Below are 25,994 nucleotides of genomic sequence, written 5' to 3'. Positions count from 1 at the left end.
AGCACACTAATGAAAACACTGTGTGTTACCATCCCCATCCTTCAACCAATGCAGCTTAACTCTCTGTTTGCATGCCACCTCTTCCTCTTCTAAAAGAGCATCTACTTCTTTTTTACTCATCTTCTTTTCCTCCACAACAGTAACATCTCTATGCTCTTGATAATGAGTCAACAATGTTGTCTTATCCTTGATTAACTTCCTCATGCTGGAACCAATAGCTATACTCCACCTTTTCATTTGTGTGCAACATTGCTGCAACTTAGATTCAACCTGTTGAACATTATCAGTGCTCATCTGCCCAGATTGCCATGCATTAGTACAATATTAGAACATTCTTTAGATAATGACCAATTGGCTTCAAACCTAAAAGGTTTATCTTTTTTGGTATAATCAATCTGATTTCTCAGCTTCATCATTAAAGGGCAGTGATCTGAACTTCTTGTTGGTAACACAGTTACTTCCATATCAGGTTAATGAGCATACCAACTCTTATTAGCCACCACTTTATCCAATCTTTCTTTAGTGAAATTCGCATCCTTTCGATTTATACACCAAGTATACTTTGACCCTTTATAATCAAGGCTACTCAGATCACAAAAACTCAATACTCTTTGGAAATTAGCCATCTGCAATGGGATCTCCACGCTGCTCCATATTTCTCAGCTTGGCACAAAATTTCATTAAAATTACCAAAACATAGCCATGGCACTGGATCATAGGACTTCAGAACTTTTAGCAAACTCCAACCTTTCTCTCTTTGTCCAACCTCTAGATAACCATAGAAGCCTGTCAATTTCCAAGTCCTGTCAACGCTATAATCAGTAACCTAAGCATTAATATGCTATAGAGAATAATTCTGAATTCGTAAATCAATTCCTTCCTTCCAAAATAAAGCCAACCCTCCCTTACTGCCAACACTATCCACAACAAACACATTCCCATAACCACATTTATATTGGAACTTAACCATTCTATTTCTAATGGAGACAAAAACCATTCTATTTCTATGAGATTTTGTCTCCATTAGAAATAGAATATCGGGACAAAACTCCTTCACCATCTGATGAAGATCTCAAATATGTTGAGGAGTCTTGAGCCCTTGACAATTCCAGCTTAGAATATGCATACCAGTCGGCGAGGTTGGCAACCAACCTCTGCAGCAACATTAGACACAATTTTCTTCCTCATATTTCCACTTGTATTAAGAACCTCAGTAGATTGGCCTTCATCAATGACCATATCCATTATCTTCCATTTTGGCTGACTACTATCCATTGTAACAGATGGAGAAGTAATTCAGTTCAAACGTGCCTTCTTTTCCATGTTGTTACCATTGCACCTTTATCCTCGTCAACCACATCACCCCCCATCGCATCATGTTCTTCTAAGTTCAAACAAGTTATCACCTTCAATTGCATTCCAAATAACATCCAAGTCACATTGAAGAGATACCCCAAGAACAGGTGGAAAGTTAGACAGTTTGTTCCTAGAATTTTCCACATGATAGTCATTTTTTGAAAACCAGCATTCAAATTTTGAAAAGTACACTCTAACTGCCCATGGAGTTTTGGAGGCTGATAACTACCTTTAACTAACTTACCACGTGTAGTAGAGACCACCACATCAACTGTCTGAGAACTGCCAATAACTGTCGTGCCATCCTTAGCAGAAACTCTGCTACCCACCCTCTTCCTTCGATTCATATCCTCCTTCGACAACCCAATATTTACAGTAGGATTAGACTTCATTGTAGTAGACTGGACAACCCTAAGCCAAACTCCATATGGCTTGGAAGAGTCTGACTTATTTGGATCCAAAGGCACAGCAGGAATACAACCAGAAGAGCCATGGAGAATTACACCACAAGAAAAACAGAATTTTGGTAACCTCTCGTATTTATAGGTTACCCATGTAGTAATGCCACCAATATTGACCATAAGGCCATGAAGTAATGGCTTACACAGATCAAGCAACACCCGAACTCTCAAATACTTACCCCATCCAACGCCATTTTGATCAACATCAACCAATGGAAATGAACCAATAGCAGAACCTAGTCTCTCCCCTACTAGTTTATTCATACCACCCAAAGGGAGATCATGAAATTGGACCCAGAAGTACTCCTTATCAAACTGCATGTCCTTAATAGAAATGTACCCATCAAAATCCTGAAGGATCACCAGATGTCTATCAAACATCCATGGACAACCTCGTTTTATTTTTAATAAATCAGCCACTAACTGAAACTCCATTATAAACTTATTTGCACCAACGTCAGAAAAACTTATAGGCCCCGCCACCTTCCAAATCTTTTGCATGGTTGTACGAAATACTTCAAAAGGAAATGACTTCTCAGAGATTACTTTACCAATTAAGCAAAACTTTCCCCGCTTCAGAATATCCTCAACATCACCCACATCTATCACAACATTGTGTCTTTCCTTCTCTGTTAAAGTTAAATTTTCACACAGCAACGATAAATCATCTGCCATCATATCAGATACACCAAACCTCCACTAGCTTCCACCAAGGAGACAACTTGCCCATGGCAAACTCTTCCCCTCACCTTTGTCACCCAAGAGAGAGACCCAAGAGAGAGACTTTTGTATACATTTTTCATTTTAAAACGGAATTTAGTTTTCTCTATTTTGAATGGCATGTGACATTCTTAGTATTCTCTTTTCTTTGTTATTTCTTTCATAAATAAGTTTATAAAAATTTATTGAGAATGATTGTTCTTTTTTACTTTCTTACATAACTTTTTGTCCATCTATCTCCGAATACAAGGATTGATCTTGAATGGTGCAGTTATCATACCTCTTAGGAGGCACTACCCCCAGACCTGCCTGACTCCCTCAACCTATCGATCGAGTCATCTTCCATTTAGTAAGGTGAAACAAACCATACTCAACTTAGATAAAACGATTAACCATAAAAGATCATTTTTTCATCTCTCACATAGAAGATGATCAAAGATCCAAGGTCCGGTTTGATAAGTCAAAGAAGAAATATATAAAGCAATTTGACGCTAAAAAATTTCAAATAATAACTTTTTTTTTTTGGTCAAATTCAATTACGAGAACTTCTACATCCACAAAGAGACTTGCTAACAACTATCTCACAAAGTGATGCAACTTGATGTAGTACATCATATTTGCTTTAAAATAAAGAAAATTTTATAATCTAAAGTACTACATCATGCCACATCACTTTGTGAGGTAGTTTTTTGTGAATCTCTTTGTGGACTAACTATTTTACTTCAAGCATTTATTTAACAACTTAAGCATATTATACTTATTTTTGAATATATTTATTGGAAAATGTATCTAAGAGTATGAATATTGAGAAAAATAGGTTAACCCGACACGAACCCGGCTGACTCAACACAAACCCAGAATTATACTCGAATGACTTGTTTGTTATTCGAGTCGATTTAGGGTTACCTGAATAATCTGACATGAATTCAAATGAGACAGCACAAATTGCCACCCTTGTAAGAAGTTTTTCAAAACTAAAGGCAGGAAAATTCTATTTACAATCAACCTCGTGAGTGAGAAGAAAGATTAGCCGATTTATAAATTCAGAACAACACATTAACAAATTGTGAATACAAAACTTTTATAAGTAATTTTGTATTTCGGAAAGCTGACCAATATTTTTATAATAAATCTTCAATAATTTATATATCAGAATAGTTTTAAATTTAATATTATATTGAAGCGGAAAGACTATTTTAAAGTTTTGCTTGATACCTCAATTTATATTGTTCTGATCCTATCTTGAGACGCAATGGAAACAATCTATCTCATTCAAGAGCAATGGGATTTAACAGTCAGGAACGAAACAAACTAATTATAGAAGTAACAAAAGTATGCCCCACGTCCAAACATAAAAAAGCGCATTCCCTCACACATCTGATAAACTTTCTACTTTCTACTTATAAGGTATACGTCTCCTCTTCTATAATCCATATGCATATAAAATTATAGAGGAAGCAACACTAGGTATGGTTTACCGTTCAAGCACTCCTGCAATTATGAGATGTCCGATTACTGTTCCTCAATTGATATGAAGCCTCGAAAGCATTCTGGTCTAATTGGAAAATACAAATTTATTGGCACATGAAGCTGCCAGCTCAATGTTGACATTCCTAGACATAGGATCCGAACAGCTAATTACAGAAGATTGAAGTCAACCAAGATTGGCTAGGTTTGAATACGGTATAACCAAAACCTTAAATGCTTGGGTGGATCAAGATTTTGATGAAACAATTCTCGATTACTATAGATTCTTAGCTACAAGCCTACAACCAAAGTATTGATATAAAAAGGGAAAAAATCTTAGGATTGCACTCAGTGCTCATCTAGCTCTGGTCTTTGTTTATCAAATTCAGTTCAAGATGTTTATCAAATCCAGTCCTATACTTGAGAGAAAAATACAGAGGGTGAACTTGGGGACAGTTGAAAAGAGTTTTAAAGCAAGACAATAAAGATTTCCGATTGAACCAAAAGACTAAAAAAAAAGGGAAACGAAACGGGAAGCATAAGCCAGCTAAAGGGGGTGATTGGCTTTGTGTGACCACATAAATATCAAAAGAAACCTCTCCTGCACAAGACAATGCAGCCTACAATCTTAAAGTTAGCTTGTCAGTTAAAATAAATAAATCAAAAGGCATATTTCCATTGCCAGAAGCCAAGACATTGAATAAAATCCACCATAAACTAAAGCAATAGAAAGAGGAACCGGTATAGAGGCAATGCATGCACAAGTAATATGTAGGTATACACAATTTGATACATTACATGAGGGCAGTGCTATAATATAAATGAACCGTATAAAGAGAGCTGTATTACTTGTCTTGAGATTCGTACAAATATTTCACAGAAAAAGCCAAGTAAATTACCAAAAGAAGAAATCAATAACACTTACTTATACGTCCTCATCATACACCAATCGCTCTTGACAGTCAAGTCTCTGTCATAAAACCAGTCCCACCTCCTCCCAGAGCCCCCCCAAAAAAGAGAGAACATGCCAAAACACCCCAACTCAACCATTCAATCCCAAATCAACCTGCAATGCAGTTAAACCCCCGGCAAACCCACAACCATATCACGAACAACACCGAGCACACAAACAAGTCCAGCAACAACACCACCCACACATGTTTCCTCCAAATTTGCTTTGCCTTTTGCCGATCATTTGCGAAACCCTTTTGCACCGGCAACGTAAAATCCTTGTACACGCCATTAACATCATGAAAAACATCCATCTTATCATCTAATGCACCACCTTTAGGATCTCTAGTACCCTCCCCACCCATCCGCTTCTTCTTTTTCAAAGCTTTACATGGCTTCGAGCCGAGCAGCGGAGTAATCACCATCTTCATCCCGTTGGCCGAGTCCAAGCTCGGATTCCGACTTCCCTTGGACTCCGTCCCTGGAGAAACATTCACCAAGCTCAAATCCGACGCCTTTATTTCATAAAAAATGGGATCGCATTGCTTTTGAAGGCAAAGAAAGCTAAGATGGTTGAAACCCTTTAAAGCACCGCCTTCTATGACCTTCTCAAAAGCGCATTTTACGTGGTTTAGGAACCAAAGGCGCTCCGATTGCTCCAAATCCTCATTGAAAACAGCGAAATACACAAAAGGGTCTTCGATAAGGAACGTGTAGGCTCGGCTCCTAATGTTATGAGAGAAAAGGGAGTGGTAAGGTGGGGTTTTCTCAATGCATTTCAGGGCTAAGTGTTCGAGATCGGGTTCTCTGGTGAATTGGGCGAGAATCGTGGTTTCTTTGGCAATGCAGGCGTAAAGGATGAGGTTTGGATCGGAAATCATTTGATTGGTCTTCACGGAAGAAACTCGATGCTTATGGCGTGGAATCGAATGGCAGAATGGGATATGGGAATGGAATTGGAAGGAATTCGGGGGAAATTGGCATTGGAAACTGAACTGCTTCTTCTTCTTATTGGGAATTCCCTCAATCGAAATCGGATTGATTTCAGAGAAACCGAACGTTCTCTTTGTCCGTCTCTCACTCACTGGATCAATTCTAGGGCTTGGGGGTTAGGGATTGTTAGAAGGAGTTGGATACTATCCATTGGAATGGCTCCTTAGAGAAGAGAGGGAAAAGAAACAGAATAACGACGGCCCATGTGGAATATTCCCACCCACCAACCTTCTTTCTTTTTTCTTTTTTTTTTTGTAAATTACGGAAATACCCTTAAGTTTTCATTACAATTTTCAGATAAATACAAGATTATCATCATTTTACTAAAATAAAAGTAAAGTATAATCAGTTTCGCTGCTAAGCAATTGGTCTAATAATAGATAAATAACAGCCCTCTAGTTATGTCTTGACACGTCAACAAATATAGGAAAGTAACGGTAGACTCGTGCGCATGGGATAAGTTGTGCTTCTTCAGGCTTCAACTCAGCGTTTCTGCTTCGAGTTAATGCGATTGTGGTCCGTTTGCTTCCAGAACGCGAACTTGCCTCCACGTCCAGAGGCAACTGCCACCAGTCCACCACGTCCACGATTTCTCCATCGGCCACTATGCAATTGCAACCGACCGCAACCGAGTATCCCGATTTATTCCACGAGTTCCTCGCCACTGGTCTATCGCCTAGTAATTTATTCCACTACGCACCGACACTCCACCACTGGTCTGTCGCCCACCATAGCATTCACAACTAACGGTTGTTCATGGCTGAGTCCAGTGGCTTTGGTGTAACTCAGGTATTTCTCTTACGTTATATGCTTTGGTTGTTCATGGCTGACCATGTGTTTGACAAAATGTTTGAAAGACACATCCGAATCTGAACGATGATAATCTTTAAGATTTCTTTTCATTGCTTGATGGCTAATGAATACATGGTACTGTTTCTAGACTAGCATTTGAATTTATTGTGAGATTGCTCTTGAAAGCTAATGTAAGATCTGGGTTGTAGGTAGTGGAATCTTTTTAATTAATGGATGTTCAAGAAAATTCCAGTGGAGTTGCAAAATTAGTACATCAATACCACGAAGAATAAACAATCTTTAAGAAGCTATTTGCAAAAAAATATTTTGCAAGGCAGAGAAAATATTATTTGTTTTCTTTAGTTTGGGGATATATTTTTTTTTCATCTAATATTGGTAGTTAGGAATGGTAGATAATATGAAGCAATCACATGGTTCGACAAACCTAATAAGGAACAATATTAATTAGTTTGAGGTTCCTTTTGGATCTCTCTCTGTCTTCACATAATGTTTCTTTCATCCTACTTTGGCTACTCTCTCTTTTAATCGTTATAGTCCATCAAGGAAAGCAAAAAGAGGAACCAGAAATCCACCTAAAAGAGGTATATTGCCTTCTTATTATTATTGTTTTGAGGTGACATCCCATTGAAAGGAAAAAAGTTTGAAATATATCAGGGAAAAGTTGGGAGAAGAGGGAAAATTTGATGAATTTAAGGTATGAAGGAGAAAAAAAGGTCTAGAATTACAAGGTTTGAGAAAGGCATTGAAAGAAACCAAATGGCTTACAAAAAAAAAAAAAAATGAAAGAGAGAAAAAGGCCGGGTGTCGAAGAAGAATATTGAAACTTTAATAGAAGTGGTGTTCATAGAAGGTTAAACAAGTGAAAAGAAGAGTGGAATCTCCTACTTCCTCTTCCTAAGTCCAAAATACATATTATATGTAGTATGTAAAGATATTATATAAAGGTGCTCAGAGAAAAAAAATAAATAAGGGTTAATAATCCTATGATGAAAAATTGAACTTGACATCAACCTCAGTAGAACCCCGCCTACCAAGGTAAAGAATGGATAAAAAGGAGATAAAGGGTTGATACTCAGACTACAATGCAATGACTTTGACACCCTTATTGTAGTTACAGACAACTCCTCCAAGGCTCTGTTTCAATCTCTTCTCAGTTCATTTACATCTCATCTCAAAAACAAATCACAGTACATGCTACTCCATTTGCCTCCTACAGTTCACTTGATCTATTTTCCATGAAAAGAATTCATCTTACTTCCATTGCTTATATATTCAGAATTCAGGAAAATAAATTTGCCTATAGATACAACGGTTCTTATCTTCTTAGTTTTCAAACCATCATACATCAGATGGTAACAAATGCGCTTTAAAGAATGGAAACAAACATCTTCTTGTTTATTTTATTTTCTGCAATCTATAATTTTCCTTTAGATTCAAATGACATAATGTATTTTGGTGATTTTCCAAAACTTGCTTGTTTATAATCGTGTGGTTTTGTATGGTAGGAACCAATTTATAATATTGATAGTGATGAACTTGAGGCTGAACTTGAGGCTAAAAGTGTAGATATTCAAAGTGATGTGAATGTCGAAGATGGGGTCAATGTCGAAACTGAAGATAGAGTAAATGTGATTCCCTCTTCGAGTAGTGCTCCGTTGGAGCCATTCATTGGTATGGTATTTGAGGAAGTCGAAGATGCACAAGCATTTTATAACACATATGCAAGGCGACAAGGATTTGCAATCCGGACTAATCATATTCGATTGTCGAAAGATGATAAAACTCGTTGTGCAGTAGACTATGTTTGCACAAGAGAAGGATTTCGACGGGTAAGTCAGACAGACACAGATCGAATAATGCTTGAACCTGCTGAGACAAAAATTGGGTGTAAAGCAATAATGAGAATAAAGAAAGATGGTGAAAAGTAGATACTCAACAAGTTTGTGGTTGGACATAATCATATTTTGCTTACACCGAGAAGTACTAGTTTTCTTCGTGGACATAAGGGAGTTAGTAAAGTACAAAAAAAACTTATTATGACCTTGAATGAGTCTGGTGTACTGACAAATTTGTGGTTGGACATAATCATATCTTGCGAAATGTTGAGGGTTTGCGCTGCGAGAGGGGTGCGAAATGGTTAGGGTTTGCGAAATGGGCTAGGGTTTGCAATGGGGGGGAGGAAAAACAGAGAGAGGAGGTGAGGGTTTGGTCTACGAGAGGTTGTGTGATCTGGGCTAGGGTTTGCGAAATGGGAAGAAGGTCTTACGAAATGGGAGAATTCGGGAAAGTGGGGAGGAAAATAAATAAGAAAAAAACAATTTGATGTAGGGCTTCCACACACTACTTTCAGTAGAACTCTACGTGTCATAATTTTATTAGTGGGCTGTTATTTGCTTAAAATAGCCGACCGGTCTGCAGGTTATCTCAAGTATAATATATAGTTTTTAATAGTTTAATGTCAGATTAGAAAATAAATAGAAGAATAATGCATGGCATTTTTCTTTTCAAATTAAAGTATGTATTTAAAGAAAAAAAAACAAATTTCACATACGTCAATATATGCACATAAATACACACAAATATATATATATATATATATATATATATAATTAGGGGTTTAATCGAATTGATCTGGTTCGATTTTTGACTTACTGGTGAACCAAACTAATTCATTCGATTTTGACATTATCAGAATCAGAATCTACCGGTTCACCAGGAGAACTGATACTTTCAATTTTTTTTTGTTCGATTAGGTTTTATGGCGATGATTCGGTTTTGGATTTCTATTAGGTTTGTGAGTTTTCCTGATCCAAATGTATGATTTTTTTAACTCAAATATGAATTTTAGAACCCAAAATATTATTTTCAACCTAAAATATCGTGTATATAACCAAATAAAAGTTAAAAATAATTAGCCAAAATACACTAATTAGTCTAATACTGATACATACAATATAACAATGCTTTTAAAAAACCTATTAAAAAACATGCATATAACAGCATACCTAAGGGCTAAAAGTCTAAAACATGCATATAAGTAGTTTGATAAATATTGTGTAAAAGTCACTAACTATTATACATTATATATATATATATATATATATATATATATATTTATGCTATACTTATACCATCTTGTATACAAAAGTTTGATAAATATTGTGTAAAAGTCACAAACTGTTCAATTCTCTTTTTAAAAATCAGTATTTTCTTTGTTTTGGTTGATATTTTAATATATGCCTTTCAGTTTTTTCATAAGCTTATTTCGAAACCCCCACACACGTAAAGAGGCTTTGCTGTACAGACTTTGATTCTCATCTCCAAAACAGAGTCAATAAACCACCCATTTCAAAAGGGTTTTATACTATATAAAGCTTAAGTTGGTTTTTATAAAAGAGTGGATCACGCTAAAAAAAAAAAAAAAAAAATTAATACCTTTTTTTATGGTAGAGTCTACCATTTTATAAAGAGATTGGTTTATATATTTGACGAGAAATTTTATTTACAGTTCTCACTTAGAGATTGTATGTGCAGACTATTTATTAAATGAGAAAAAAAATATCATTTTATGAGGAATATTTTTGTAATTTTAAAAAATTTTAAAGATAAAATTATCTAGACTTACATTGCAATCTTTAAATAAGAATTATAAGTAACATTATTCATATTTGACACTTGAATAAATCATTATAGAATATGCTTGGTTGCCCTCCATATGTGCCGCCTAGTGCATTTTATTTTGTTTGGTTTTGTTTTTTTAAATGTTTAAAAAATTATGTGTGATTTTTTTTAATATTTAAAAGAAAAAAATAACAAAATATATATAGGGGTACTTTAAGGGAAAATTTGGAAGGTAAGCTAAGATCGCCCAATCATTATTAAAAATCAGAGGTCCAAAGTCGACTGGTATCGCTAACTTTGATTCCAAATGCATTTTGATTTTAGATTTAGGATACGTTTGGGTGTTAAAAAGTGTTGAGAAGTGTTGTGAATGTTTGTGAATAGTTATGAGTAGAGATTGGAGTGAGTTTGTGGGTTCCATTGAGAGTATTTTGAGTTGTTTGGATGTGTGAAGTATGTTGAATTGTTGATTTTTGAGTAGGTAGTTGAAAAATGTGTAGGTCCCATAAATATTATAGTGATTTGATTTTTAATAATAAGTATTATAATGATTTTATTATAGTGATTTTTTAATATTAATAAATATTGTAGTGATTTTATTTTACTTTTATATATAATAATGATAAATATTATAATGATTTTATTTTTAATTTATATATAATAATGATAAATATTATAAATTTTATATATAATAATGATAAATATTATAATGATTTTATTTTTAATTTATATATAATAGTGATAAATATTATAATGATTTTATTTATATATATATAATAGTGATAAATATTATAGTAATGTTATTTTTTATTTATATATTATAGTGATTCTATTTTTAATTTATATATAATAGTGATAAATATTATAGTATTTTATTTTTTATTTATATATAATAGTGATTTTATTTTTATTTATATATTTTAGTGTTTTTATTTTTTATTTATATATAATAGAGATAAATATTATAATGATTTTATTTTTTATTTATATATTATAGTGATTTTATTTTTTATTTATATATTATAATGATGTTATTTTTTATTTATATTTAATAGTGATAAATATTATAGTAATTTTATTTTTTATTAATTATATATTATAGTGATTTTATTTTTTTATTTATATATTATAGTGATTTTATTTTTTATTTATATATTATAGTGATTTTATTTTTTATTTATATATTATAGCGATTTTATTTTTTATTTATATATAATAGTGATAAATATTTTTTATTTATATATTATAGTTATTTTATTTTTTATTTATATATAATAGCGATAAATATTTTTTATTTATATATTATAGTGATTTTATTTTTTATTTATATATAATAGTGATAAATATTTTTTTATTTATATATTATAGTGATTTTATTTTTTATTTATATATTATAGCGATTTTATTTTTTATTTATATATTTTAGTGATTTTATTTTTTATTTATATATAATAGTGATAAATATTTTTTATTTATATATTATAGATATTTTATTATAGTGATTTTATTTTTTATTTATATATTATAATGATTTTATTTTTTATTTATATTTAATAGTGATAAATATTATAGTGATTTTATTTTTTATTTATATATTATAGTGATTTTATTTTTTATTTATATATTATAGTGATTTATTTATTTATTTATATATTATAGCGATTTTATTTTTTATTTATATATAATAGTGATAAATATTTTTTATTTATATATTATAGTAATTTTATTTTATTTATATTTAATAGTGATAAATATTATAGTGATTTTATTTTTTATTTATATGTAATAGTGATAAGTATTATAGAATGTTTGTGAATAGTTATGAGTAGATATTGAAGTAGGTTTGTGGGTCTCATTGAAAGTATTTTAAATTGTTTGGCATGTGAAGTATTTTCAAAAGTACGAGCAGACTTGGAAAGTGTTGAGGATACTCTAGTACCCAAACACAACCTTAGTTAAATTCTTAAACGCAGAGGTGTAAAAAGAAATGAAAAAAAATCTATTAATCATTCATTTTTTTATGATCCTCTTAGCATTTCATGATATAGTATTAGATGATAAGTTCATAAATGAAATATAATACATAGTCTCTAATCATTTAATGTCACGTCATATGATGATGAGTAACATTACTCAAAAAGAAATAGCCCAGGTATCAAGTCCCTTTCGCCATGATGTTTCACATAAAATAGTCTGCTCAAACCTTACAAGTTTAGTTCCCCCCGAGTCTACTCTTATATTTTCCTTGATAATGAGTGATACGATAACAGCTGCAGATACAACAAAATTATATAAAATTAAATTTTGAAGTTGACTAGAGTTATATGATTCGTTAGATCTACTTTACAATTTGACATATCACATCAAGTAATGTCAATTTGTAGTTTACTTTTATATAATCTTTTAATGTTTAAAATATTTTCCTTTGAGAAGAGTATAATGGTAAGTACTATGGTTGTTACAAAATAATTTTTTTATTATCCACTTCTAAAGAAGGTAATTATCTACTTTTCATTCATTTAAATTCATTTCTTTAAAAACATCCAAATTCCAAACAAGAACGATTCCATTCCATTTCTTTCATTTCCATTATTTTTGTTTCATCCCAGCAATTCCAGAATCCTTTGTCTAGCGGATTCCCAGTAAGGAAGAGAATGGTGTATTCACGAAGAGGGATAAAGAAATTTGTCATTATGAAGAAATGCTTTACTCTAGAGTGAGGCTTCCATTCCTTCCAACTGTCAAGGAAATCATATGGGAAATCATGCTTATCCATGCAGCTTTGGGGTCTTCGATGAGACACAAAATTCTCATATGATATCATTACATCTCATTTCATCTTATTCTCAAACATAATTTAAATATAAAATTTTCAAACTAATCATTACAATTTTTTCAAACATTCAAATAAAAAATAAAAAATAATTACAATTTTTTCAAATTCTCAAACAAAAATAATATTATAATACTATATTATTACAATATTTTAACTTATAATACTTTTTATTCAATTTTTTTTCTCTCATTTCCTAAAATCTAAAACATGCTCCAAACTATCTCACTACTATTCACAAACTATTTCCTGTTGTGTTCTGTGGCCAATGGCCTTATGTGCCACTAAGTACCGGTTGAATTTTCAAGGTAATATGGGGAGAAAATCGGTGCTTACCACCCCAAGCTGTCGAGTATTAAGAAGTGGGGGACAAGATTTGTCTTCATATCAAGTGTCCTATTGGAGTTCCATGTTAGACGTAAGGATTCAACGCAAGCTGACACCTAAGCAGCAAATACAAATCCTACAGAGCATGGAGATAATATAGCATCTGATAAGACTCATCACTTTGTTGAAAGTTCCAGTTATTGATAAGGATTATCACTAGCATATACATGTAAATAACAACAGCCCATGATAAGATTGATGCATTCAAAGCTGTAGTTATCTCTTGTAGTTATCTGTTGTAACCGAAAGAGTTATCTCTTGTAGTTATTAGTTATCTATTATACATGACCTCAGCAGCTGCAGCTCACCCAATTTATATGCTCACTATGTTTCAAACAAATTCACTCAAATCTAAAGAGTTTCTAGATTATCACCTTTACTTTTCCTCCAAGCATCCCTTAAGGCTCTCTTAACCATAATGATACCATCTGAACCTCAGACCCACTCTCAAGCAGTGAAGAATCAATGTTGGCAACAACCTATGCAGTTAGAATATGATGCCTTGATAAAAAATGAGACCTGGATTCTCTATCCTAATTCTTTCAATAAGAAAGTTGTTTGCAATAAGTGGGTCTATAAGACCAAGCAACACTTTGATGGAACTATAATTAGATACAAAGCAAGGCTTATGGCAAAAGGATTTGATCAAGAGGATGGCGTCGACTTCACAACTTTTAGTCTTGTAGTTAAACCAACCACCATCCGATTGATTTTGGCACTTGCAGCTCATCACAATTGGCCCATTCAGTAGTTGGACATCAGTAATGTATTCTTATATGGGTATTTAGAGGAGGAAGTATTTATGTAACAACCTAAAGGATTTGAAGAACACGCCACCCTGACCATGTTTGTCGTCTCCACCAATCAATTTATGGCTTGAAACAAGCACCCAGAGCATGGTTTATGCGACCATCACAACCACTTTTAGAATTTGGATTCACTGGTTCTGCAGTTGATACTCCATTGCAATGCAGTATGTATGTTTATTCTAGTATATGTTGATGACATTATTGTCACCAGCACTAAACCTGCCTATATCTCTTGTCTCATTCATGCATTGGGCAAGGAATTTGTAGTTAAACACCTCGGTTCCCTTTCCTATTTCTTGGGCATTCAAGCCACGACTATGAATGATAATGGCTTACATCTTTAACAAGAAAAATACGATCTACTGTGTTGAACCAACATGGCTGGTGCCAAACCATATTCTACACCATGTGCTTCTGGCAGCAAGCTCTCCAAGTATCAAGGTGATCCATTCAAGGATGCTACTAAGTATAGACACATTGTTGGTGCACTACATTATTGCACCCTAACTAGACGCAATATTGCTTACAGTGTGAATCAACTATGTCAGTTCCTGCAACCTCCTACCACAACCCAACTCAGTGCTGTCGAACGAGTCCTCAAGTACCTCAACTATACTATAGACATTTGGCCTTCATTACACCAAGGGACCTCTACAACTTTAATGGGTTTTGTGACATTGACTAGGCATGTAGCCCAGATGACAAGAAATCTACGATTGGTTATGGTCTTAATATTGGTCCATGCCTTATTTCCTGGGCTTCTAAGAAACAACCAGTTGTGGCTCAGTCTAGTACTAAGGTAGAGTTCCGTTCTAGGGCCTTAATAGTTGCTGAGTTATATTGGATCCACATGTTATTTTGAAAGTTGAAAGTTTCACTCCCTATAGCACCTTGCCTATTCGTAGATAACATTGGTGCACCTGCATTATCCTCTAATCTAGTGTTTCATGAACGCACGAAATACATTCAAGTGGACTACCACTTCATTCGTGAGAAGATTTTCAACAAAGACATTCAGGCACACTACATTTTAACGCATGATCAGCCTACTGATATCTTCACCAAGACACTTTCTTCCGCTCGGTTCCTCATGCTCCGCAAAAGTTGATGGTCCAGCCACTCCCCATCACCTTGAGGAGGGCTGTTAGACAAGGATTCAAACACAAGATGACACCTCAGTAGCAAATACAAATCCTACAGAGCATGGAGATAATATAGCATCTAATAAAAGCTTATCACTCTGTTGAAGTTCTAGTCGTTGATAAGGTGTATCACTAGCATATAAACATAGATAACAACAATCCATGTTAAGATTCATACTTCAAAGCTATAGATATCTCTTGTTAGGGCTGAGCACAAATTTAAAATCTTACTCCAAATCCGACTCCTCTATGACTGACAAAACAGAGTTGAAGTCAGTTTTTTTTTTTTTAATTTTTCAGTCAAAGTCAGAGTCGGAGGTGTCACTAGACCAACTCCAACTCTGATCCGACTCAGACTGTATGCTCTGACTCCAATTCTAACTTTTTCCTCTGACTCCAATATTGTACATATGTTATAAAAATATGTATTTATCTATATATTTATCATATATACTAGTATAGTTATATATTTATATAACTAAAACTTATACATTTAAATTTAATAATATACTAGTATGAGCTAATTATCATAAAATAATATACTTATACTATAATATAAATAGACTAATGATAGTTTAGTATATGTAAACATCATAGTATTACTACCATACATAATCAAGTATAGAAATAAGTTAGATACTAATATTTAAATAAGTCTAGTATAATAAGTTAATAACACATTTACTAATTACTAAAGTATAATAACATGTAATTAGATACTAGAAATTCTAGTATATAATTAAATTAGACATTACGATAATAACATATAATTAGACACTATAGTATAAGTCTTGTATAGAAATATATTAGACACTAATATAGAAATAACTAATAGGTTTAGTGTAATAAATTAATAACACATATATTAATTTACTAAAATATAATAACATGTAATTAGATACTAGAAATAAGTCTAGTGTAGAAATAAGTTATAAATAAGTTAGACACTAGTATAATATAATAACATGGAATACTATAGTATAATAACATGTAATTAGACACTAAAAATAATATGTAATACTAAAGTATGATAACATATAATTAGACACTATAGTATAAGTTTATTATAAAACTAAGTTAGATATTAGTATAAAAGTAAATTAACGGTGAATGATTTAGTTTTAGTCTTAAATTTTTTTGAAAATTGAAAATTGAAAGCCCGCAAGTCAGAGTCAGAGTTGGATCGGAGCCTACACAAGTCAGAGTCAGAGTCGGATTTAGGGGAATGAAAGTTCTTTGAATGCAAGTTCTCAGTGCACTCATAACTTGTTTATTGTGTTCTTTGAATGCAAGTTCATATTCAATTTATGTATGGATGACTTTGCAGTCTAAGTGGGAGATTGTTGTATTTTTATGTGTGGACTAACATAGTCATAATGTGAGCCCATAATGGGCTAGACTATTTAGTGAGCACTTTAGGAAGCCCTGAATCTCACCCCATATATAAATATATATATATATATATATATATATAAATGGAGTTGGCCCTTTAGACTCCATGAGAGCCATTTGTGTCACAGAGGGAAGAGAGTAAAAGTCTCCTCAACACATAAACACCAGATTATTTGGGATACACAAAAGTGATGGCTATCTCATCTTCCAACCATGGAGGATGTATGATTTCTTCAGTTTAGTTTAAGCATGCTATGATAATAAACAGATGTGATTTTATTTTAAATGTTTCATCATTAACTTCAGCCCTTCATTGTTCAGCTCAACTTGAAAGAACGAGGACTTCCAATCCCTACTTCGAATGGTGGTACTACATCAACACCAAAAGCCAATGCGAACGAGATATCATATGTGTGTCTAGACGGTTGTTCAGTATGCCCTCAACACTTGTCTATAAGTGATAACTCTATTTCAGTAACCAACGAATCCAAGGCCAAGTCACTAACAATAACTAACACTCAAATTCAAGATGATGATAACCAACACTCAAATTCAAGATGATGATAAGACCAACATATCCAATTGAGATAAAAAGGTAATAAATCATATTTCAATTTCATATTTGTATTTCGTATTGTTATATGTGTATATAATTCTTATCTATAAATACAAACCCTTCACCTGTTTTATGGTAAGGCAACTAGTTTACCCATTGTAAAACTCTTATATGGTATCAAGAGCCTTAAAATATTCGCTTCATCTTTTATCCTCATGGCTTCTACCTTTCCAAATAACTCTACTCTTATTCCCACCACACTCACCTCAATTAATTTGCATTCCTTTATCACCATCAAACTCAACTGAGATAATTATCTCTTATGGCGTGCCCAAGTTGTTCCTTATCTCAACGTCACTCAATTGTTTGGCTAAGTAGATGGCACTATTCCAGCGCCATCTTCCTCCATTGTTGTTCAACTCAGTGGCCAACATGAGGTTCAAGTGAACCCTGCTTTTCACCATTGGCACTTACAGGATCAATTGATTCTCAACGCTCTCACTTCTTCTCTTTTTGAGAAGACTCTTTCTCATGTGATAAAATGCAAAACCTCCCGTGAGACCTGGCTCTCTCTTGAGCACATGTTCACCTCCACCTCTCATGTTTGGACTACAAATATCCATTTTCAACTTGCAACTTTGAATAAAGGAGCTCTATCAATTGCTGATTATTTTCAACAATTATCCACCCTTGCTAATACCTTGGCTGTAGTGGACCAGCCTCTTAGTAATTATGAACTAATCTCTTTTCTTCTCGTAGGACTGGGCCCTGAATATAATTCCTTTGTGAAGTCTGTCACAACCTGAGTTGAAACCCTTTTTGTTGAGGACCTTTATGGTCATCTCTTGGCTAATGAAAAACACCTTGAAAAACACAAGTCGACAGTTGAATTTTCTATTCCAAGTGCATATCTTGCTTCTTGCAATTGTACATCTCGTGGTGGACATGGTCGTACCTATTCCTCCAATGGTTGAAGACGTAACTCCAAACACAGGGGGCGTGGACGTAACTCCACCTCTTCCTCAAATCATTCTCGACCTATTTGCCAAGTATGCAACAAAGTGAGTCTTGTTGCTTTGGATTGCTACCATCGGTTTGGTTATTTTTATCAACAGGATGCCACCTAAGCTCAAGCATATTGACTACTTCTCAAACCACATACGATGGAAATTGGTGTCCTGATTCTAGCGCTACACAGTATCTTACCTCTAATCTTGCAAATTTGAATATCAAAGCTGAGGGCTACAATGGCACCAACACAATTCGAGTTGGTAATAATAATGGGCTTCCTATCAAACACATTGGAACCACCCAATTATCCACTCATTCCCTTACTTTTCATTTACACAATGTCCTTCATATTCCTGAAATTGGCCAAAATCTTCTCTTTGTTCAACGTTTTACACATGATACTAACACATTTTTTAAATTTCTCTTCTCTTGAAGGATTGAATAACGGGGAAACTTTTGTTGTATAGCCCGAGTAGAAATGGCATTGATCAACTTTCCTCTACTTCAGATAAATTTTTTGTCTTTGTTGCTTTTCTCCATGAGTGTAAATTTGCATCTCTATGGCATGCTCGCATGGGTCATCCATCCTTCAAGACTGTCCATCGTGTTCTTTGTTCCTTTCAATTATGAGTGTCCAAGAATAATGTCATTCCAAAATGTTTAGCTTGTTTGGGTTCCGAAAGCAAGCAATTACAATTTACTCCTTTGACCTAAACAAAAGCTCCTCTAGAATTAATTTACACTGATGTATGTGGTCCCTCTCCTCTTTGTCCAAAATCTGGAATGAAATATTATGTCTCCTTTTTTTATGCCTTTAGAAAATATTTTTGGCTTTATCTCATTTCTATAAAAAGTTAGCACTATTTTTCTAAAATTTCAAACATATGTTGAACGTTACTTTAATTCAAAATTAAAGTTTTTCAATTCGATTGGGGTGGTGAGTATCATTCTCTACACAAAATTTTTGAAACTAAAAGTATTCTTCATCACACCAACAAATGGTGCCATCGAACGTAAACATCGCCACATTGTTGAAAGTAGTCTAACTTTACTTTCTCAAGCCAACATTCCTCGTTCTTTTCGGGATGATGTCTTCCTCACTTCAAGCTACTTAATAAAATGCATGCCAACACCTATTCTAAATAATCGTTATCCATATGAATTCTTATTTAATTCAAAACCTAATTACTCTATTTTACAAATTTTCGGTGTTGGCCTAATCTTCGTCCGTATAACTCAAACAAATTCCAACCTCGATCTCTCCAGTGCGTCTTTCTTGGTTATAGTCCTCTTCACAAAAGTTACAAATATCTTCATATTCCATCAAATCATGTCGATATATCCCGAGAGGTTATCTTTAATGAATTAATATTTCCCTTTCAAAATTAAAAATCTATTCCAATCGATAATTCTTCTCTTTCACCTTCCCACTCAAATTTTCTTTTACCTCTTGGTATACTACTCAGACTTGGGCAAAAGCACCTCCAGTGTTTTCTACCTTTAATTCACCAGACCCACATCTTCTAGACACCAAGCCCAACCGATTCCTCTAGAGCCCAATCACTTATATCCAAAAACTTAACCTTTATCTTCTTTTTCATCTCCAAAATCAACTCAATCTCCCATTATTGAACCTTCCCACCTACCTCCAAATCCCATCCCTCAGCCCACACCTCCATGCCATCACATGATAACTCCTCTAAAAATCAAATTTCCAAACCAAAACCTCTCCCTTCTGGCATGATTCATCACCCCATTCCAAGAGACCTTCTCTCCAAATCTTCATCCAACCCAACTGAGCCAACTTGCTATACCTCAGCCATCAAAGACTCATTATGGCGCCAAGCAATGAACCTTGAGTTCGATGCATTGCTAAAGAATTGAACTTGGAAATTGATTTATCTCATTGCTGCAAATAATATCATCAGCTGCAAATGGGTATTTCAAATCAAGCGAAATGCCGACGATTTAATCGAGTAGTATAAGGCTTGGTTGGTAGCTAAAGGTTATCACTAACAGCTTGGCATGGACTACAGTGAAACTTTTAGTCTGGCTGTTAAACCGGCAACGGTACGTATTGTTCTCTCCATATCTATATGTGCTATTTGGATGCTTCACCAAATTGATATTCAAAATACTTTTCTTCACGACACTCTATCGGAGGAGGTTTATATGTCTGAACCTCCTAGTTTTACACACCATCGGTTCCAACATCATCTCTGAAAATTAGAAAAGGCCTTGGATGGTTTGGAACAAGCCCCACGGGCTTGGTTTGCTAGACTCAATAACAAATTAATTGACATTGGTTTTCATGCTGCACGATTAGGTTCTTCACTTTTTATCGAGAGAAATTGATCTATGACCATGTTTATTCTTATATATGTGGATGACATTCTCATTGCTAGTTCAAATCCTATTATTTTTTGTGACTTATTACATCATGATTTTGCTCTCAGGGATTTGATTTCTCTATATTCTTTTTTAGGACTTGAAATTGTTCCGAGTTCTAGTGGAATCATTGTATCTCATAATAGGTGTTTCATGGATATACTCAACCGCACTAATATGCTAGAGGCAAAACTAGTGAGCTCTCCTATCGCTGCTTCTACTAGTCTCTCAACCTATAAAGACGATCCTTTCTTAGATCCTATGTTGTATCACAGTACTATTGGAGCTCTCTAGTGTCTTTGTATTGCACAACCAGACATCTCCTTCTTAATAAATAAGTTGTCTTAGTTTCTTCAATAGCCAACCACTTTGCATCCTAAATCAGTTAAAAACCTTTTTACATTATCTTAAGCAAACTGGCAACTTTGGACTTCATGTTCAACGTTTTGCTTCACCATCCATTCAAGTATTCTCAAATGATGGTTGGGCTAGTAGTAGTGATGATTGACGATCTACATATGGTTATTGTAAAAAGCAAGCCATAGTTGCTAGATCTAGCACTAAGGCTGAATACAAAACTCTTGCCAATATTGTTGTTGAATTGTCTTGGATTTCAACTCTATTGTAAAGCCCGTCAGAAATTTAAAAGATGAATTTCTTTAAGTTTTAGGAAACTCATGAAAATTCTGAAATTTTTCATAAATCGATCAATTGCATAGGTTTTAATCTGTCAGTATAGTCAGTTTTGCTACTCATTGTCAAGCTAGAAATGTGATTTTATTAATTTAAGGTACTTAGAAGTATTAGAATGAGAAATGATCTATGCCATTAGACTCAGATAAATATTTAGAATTTTATGGCGTAATAAAAAAAAAATCGATTTCCAGAATGACACTTGTTTAAAAACGTATTTTTATTTTTTCAAGGCACTTCGGAGTCAAATTTTTATAAATATTTGAACTTGGAGGTTAGTATGATTATTTAAGATTTTACAGTGTAAAATTTATTTTTCACTTTTTCGGACTGAATAGTAGCCTCGATATTAGCACCTAGATCAGTATTTTCAAATCACAGTGTAGAATATCCAAATTAGGTTAGAGAAATTTTATTTGAATACTTGTGAAAATCTTAGCCATACTTGGCGAATAGTATTGGACAGTTGGCACCAAGAGGAACCATGAGATGGAAATGTGAATGAAATCAAGTTTTGTGATCATGCCACCTAAGAAAAACCTTATTCCATCCAATCATCCAGTTTGTGCCAAATCAAAGTGGGTTTCAACCTCAGAGAAACCCTAAATACTTGCAATCCAATTGAAACTCCAAAATCCTGGTGAAAGCCAAAACCCCAAATGGTTTCCCCAAACTCTAAAACTTTGCATCCAAATCTTTAAGTGCACCCGGTTTTAGCTTTGTGTGTAATCATTTGATTAAATCACTTTCATATGCTATTAACCACTCAAATTCATATTATTACATCCTTATTTATTATTTTAAATCTTAGTAATTTTATTGGGTCAAGAGAAATTAGATTTGGACTTGATAGCAACTCAAACCCCAACTAAATCTCATTGAAATCCTAAATGGAAACGCACTCGGTTAAGACCCATTAAGGCCCAAGAAATTGAACCACCAAGGCAAGACTTATGGAGGAAGTTTCCTACTACCATGATAGTCCTTTCACTATCCAATTCAACCCCAAATAATGGTTGATGGGAAGGCCAAGAGCCACCTCACCCCTCCCTCTCACACGACAGTAGTAGGCAGAAAACCTTGGGCACCAACACCTGGTTTTGGCACCTAGTTTTGGCTGACCTCCCATCACCCAAAGTGTCTTTCATACATCTCCTATCACCCCTGTAGATGCTTAAGTGATGTCCTTGTCCATTCTCCTTGCATTTGATCACTTTTGAAGCATTTTCTTTTAGAGAAAACCGGAGGAGCTCTTTGACAGTTTTTCTGGCCTACCTTGCTTGACTTTTTTTGAAGCTTTTATAAGTGTTCTCTAACCATGTACTGTTCGCATAAAATTACATATGCAAGTGCATAAAATCGTAACAAGTAGTAAAGTGTTTAAAATAAAACAGTTATCGAACCCACATAGAATAATTATGATATTGAGTATTCAAATTAACTAAATTAATTACTATTTGGAAAACTAAAATTTGAAGAATGGTTTCTCTAAATTAAATTGAAGAAAAAAAAAATTAAAATTAAGATTTTAAAAATAATAAAAATAGATATAAAACATTTGACTTCACTTAGCAAATCTCACACAGTTTATTCTTTCTTATTATAGAATCACAATTATCCCAAGTTGATAAAAATTTCTTAACTAGTCAATATTTTCTCTCAAACAATATCCAAATTATCTCCAACTAATAACTCCATATCTCTATGTGAATTTAACTAATTGGAGACTCATTAAGTTTTTTAGATTTTTCTTGAAAATCACACTAGTCGCGGTATAGCATCTCTGTTTTCGCTCAACTAATGGTGTTTGATCCTAGAGTTTTAATCACAAATCACGTCTCGGTCTCCTTGTGATTCAATAGATTGAACAATAGTTAGTTAGAAAATTGCAAACATTAAGAGCAATGAATAAGTACTCAAACATAGAAATATAGAAAATAAAATAGCTTATAATATAAACTGTTTGTTCAATTCTAAGTTACATCAAAACTCTAGAAAATAGAATTAGTTCATAATGGAATTGAAAAGAAAAAGAATAAAACTAGTGTTCTTCGTTGAAGTCGGTTGGTGAAGTATGCGACTCTCGCCTCTGCCCTCCAGTTCTGCTTTCTCTAAAGAACACTTCAAGAATAAATTTTGGAACTCTAAACTCAGATTCAGACTCAGACTGAAAAATATAAAAGATCTCGACTCCAATTCAGAACTCTCCATATTCATCCCACAAAACATGATAAAATAGATGTCGAAATTCAAATCTGGAAACAAGATAACTGTGGCTAAAATCTCGCCTAAAGATTTGGAAAATAGTTTCTAAAGATAAATGTTAACATAAAAAGAATTATCCCAAGAATAACAAGATTATCTAAAATAGAAGATTCAGTGATATGCATTTTAAATTGTGGGGTTCGAGAGGATTTGGTCACCAACAGATTGGTTATGGAACTCGGATTTGGTGGTCAACAACAGATTGATCCTGATTGGGAGGAATTATCACACCAAGTAGATGCCGTGTGCCTTGAATATAACTGGCATGGAGGCCACAAATGAGCAAGCGTGGAAGTCACAAAGACCACACGACCCTCTCCTTAACTACCGAGTGGAAAGACTCACGACTGGGATGAAAGACTCATCTTACATTTTCTAGTTGTTGCCCACGATGTCGTTTAGATAGTCTCTTAAGTTGGTTGTTTAGACTAGTTATCCAATCTAACCACCTAGAGACTTGTCACCAAGTGTTCGCATCTTCTGGTCGCGCCTTCTGGTCACTAGTCTTCTTACCTACTGAGCAATCAGTCTTCTCACCTTTGGGCAAGTGAAATCTCTTTACTGCCTACGGGACAAGGCTTTTCACCGAAATCTAATCAGCTCTCTTTAGATCTCGTTGCCTCTCATCAATCTAGATATGTAGTCTCTTCGTTTGTACCAAAATGCTCTCCTTTTGTACTAAATCTTCTCATTCCTTCAAATCCAAGAAAACAAATAAAAATATGTATAAATAAAATAAAATTAATAGTATTAAAGGAAAAATGACACCTTTTATAAGTAAAATAGTGATAAAAATCACATAAAAATAACACTTATCAAGTACCCATCGCATAAGTTGTTCATCTTCGAGTCTAGTTTCTTTTGGTATGTTTTTTTTTTTAAAAAAAAATTCATGGTCATTTGACTGATAAAACGTTAGTTTAAGCATGAAGAAGTCATTCTGAGCAATAGTTTGGACAGTGTGTGATATTTTGATAATCTTGACTAAGTTATTGGCAAGATTTTGGTCTGATTTGTTTATGGATTATAGTTAATATGCTAATATACAAGTTGGATGAAGATTAGTTGCATGTTATAAGTTTTGGATGAGATGTTTGCAAAAATCTAAAAAGTTGAAAACTGGGAGGTTGAAAACAAATTCTATTTTGACTAAGCTTGAATCTTTTGTTTAGAAAGCATGCTCCAATGACCTTAATATTCACATATGATTTTCCTAAGGCTTTGATTTATATTTTATGATGTTAGTTTGAGGATTTATGGTGTTGTCTTTAAATATATGATTTTGTATGCATGAAAAAGTTAGGATAGGTCTTGTACTTGAGGTTTTCGGGTAGATTTATGTTTTGATGCAAATTGTGCCATGTGATATTAGATTTGATGCTTAGATCTACTCTAGGACTTGATTATTAACCATATGATGTTGATAATTTATGATTTATTTCATGATATATTTCAGATCTAATGGTTTGATCAAAACCAAACCACATAGTTTTCGGTTTTGGCGAAAGGTGAAAACCGAATGTATCAAGTGTGATTTTATGACTTTTTTATGGTTTTGACTTGATGATTCAAAGTATGATAGTTCTTAGTAATGTGTTATGAATGTATTGAGAGTATATTATTGGACTTTTGGAGTTCTTGGAATTGTTTTGAAAAGAGATAAAACCTTGAATATCAAGGGTTGTGTTTTAACAAATGATTTGAAGGAATTTGTGACTTTTGTGATGAAATTTTTTTTGGTTGTTTTAGTATTTGAGCATAGGATATTATTTTTTTATGTTGCATATTTCAGTTTAAGCATAATAAATGAGGTTTGAAAGAATTGCAACAAAAATAAAAAAATTTGGCCTATACATGTTTCGGCCTATGCATGTTTGAGCTATCCTTGATGTGTTTTAAATTTTTCTAATTAGATATTTGGATTTAGTTGGTGAGTTTTTGAGTTAGGATGTGAAATCCTTAAGTTATGGATAAAATGAGCATTTTCCCTCTTGTAGAAGGATAAAATGATAATTTTATTCTAAGACAGTATTTTATGTTTCTAAACTATAAGTGAGGAGTTTCTAACATTTATAAATCTCTTCTTACAATTTTTCGTAATTCATGCATTTTTATCCGTCACGCTATGATCACTGT

General features: G+C 33.5%; 2 protein-coding genes across 2 annotated transcripts; one reads left to right on the top strand and one right to left on the bottom strand.

Moving 5' to 3' along the window:
• Window positions 1-4,724: 4,724 nt before the first annotated feature.
• LOC108999420 (phytolongin Phyl2.2-like) lies at window positions 4,725-6,149 on the bottom strand. The gene has a single exon (XM_018976313.2). The coding sequence runs from the start codon at window positions 5,834-5,836 to the stop codon at window positions 5,066-5,068; it is 771 nt and encodes a 256-aa protein (XP_018831858.2). The 5' UTR covers window positions 5,837-6,149; the 3' UTR covers window positions 4,725-5,065.
• Window positions 5,870-8,689, top strand: LOC118344241 (protein FAR1-RELATED SEQUENCE 5-like). Its single transcript, XM_035684379.1, has 2 exons — window positions 5,870-6,073; window positions 8,267-8,689. The coding sequence occupies exons 1-2, from the start codon at window positions 5,870-5,872 to the stop codon at window positions 8,687-8,689; spliced, it is 627 nt and encodes a 208-aa protein (XP_035540272.1).
• The last annotated feature ends 17,305 nt before the right edge of the window (window positions 8,690-25,994 follow it).

The sequence above is a fragment of the Juglans regia genome, chromosome 13 (assembly GCF_001411555.2).
Source record: "Juglans regia cultivar Chandler chromosome 13, Walnut 2.0, whole genome shotgun sequence".
Lineage (NCBI taxonomy): Eukaryota > Viridiplantae > Streptophyta > Magnoliopsida > Fagales > Juglandaceae > Juglans > Juglans regia.
Note: the sequence above shows the minus strand (reverse complement) of the source record. Positions and strands in the feature narration are given on the sequence as shown.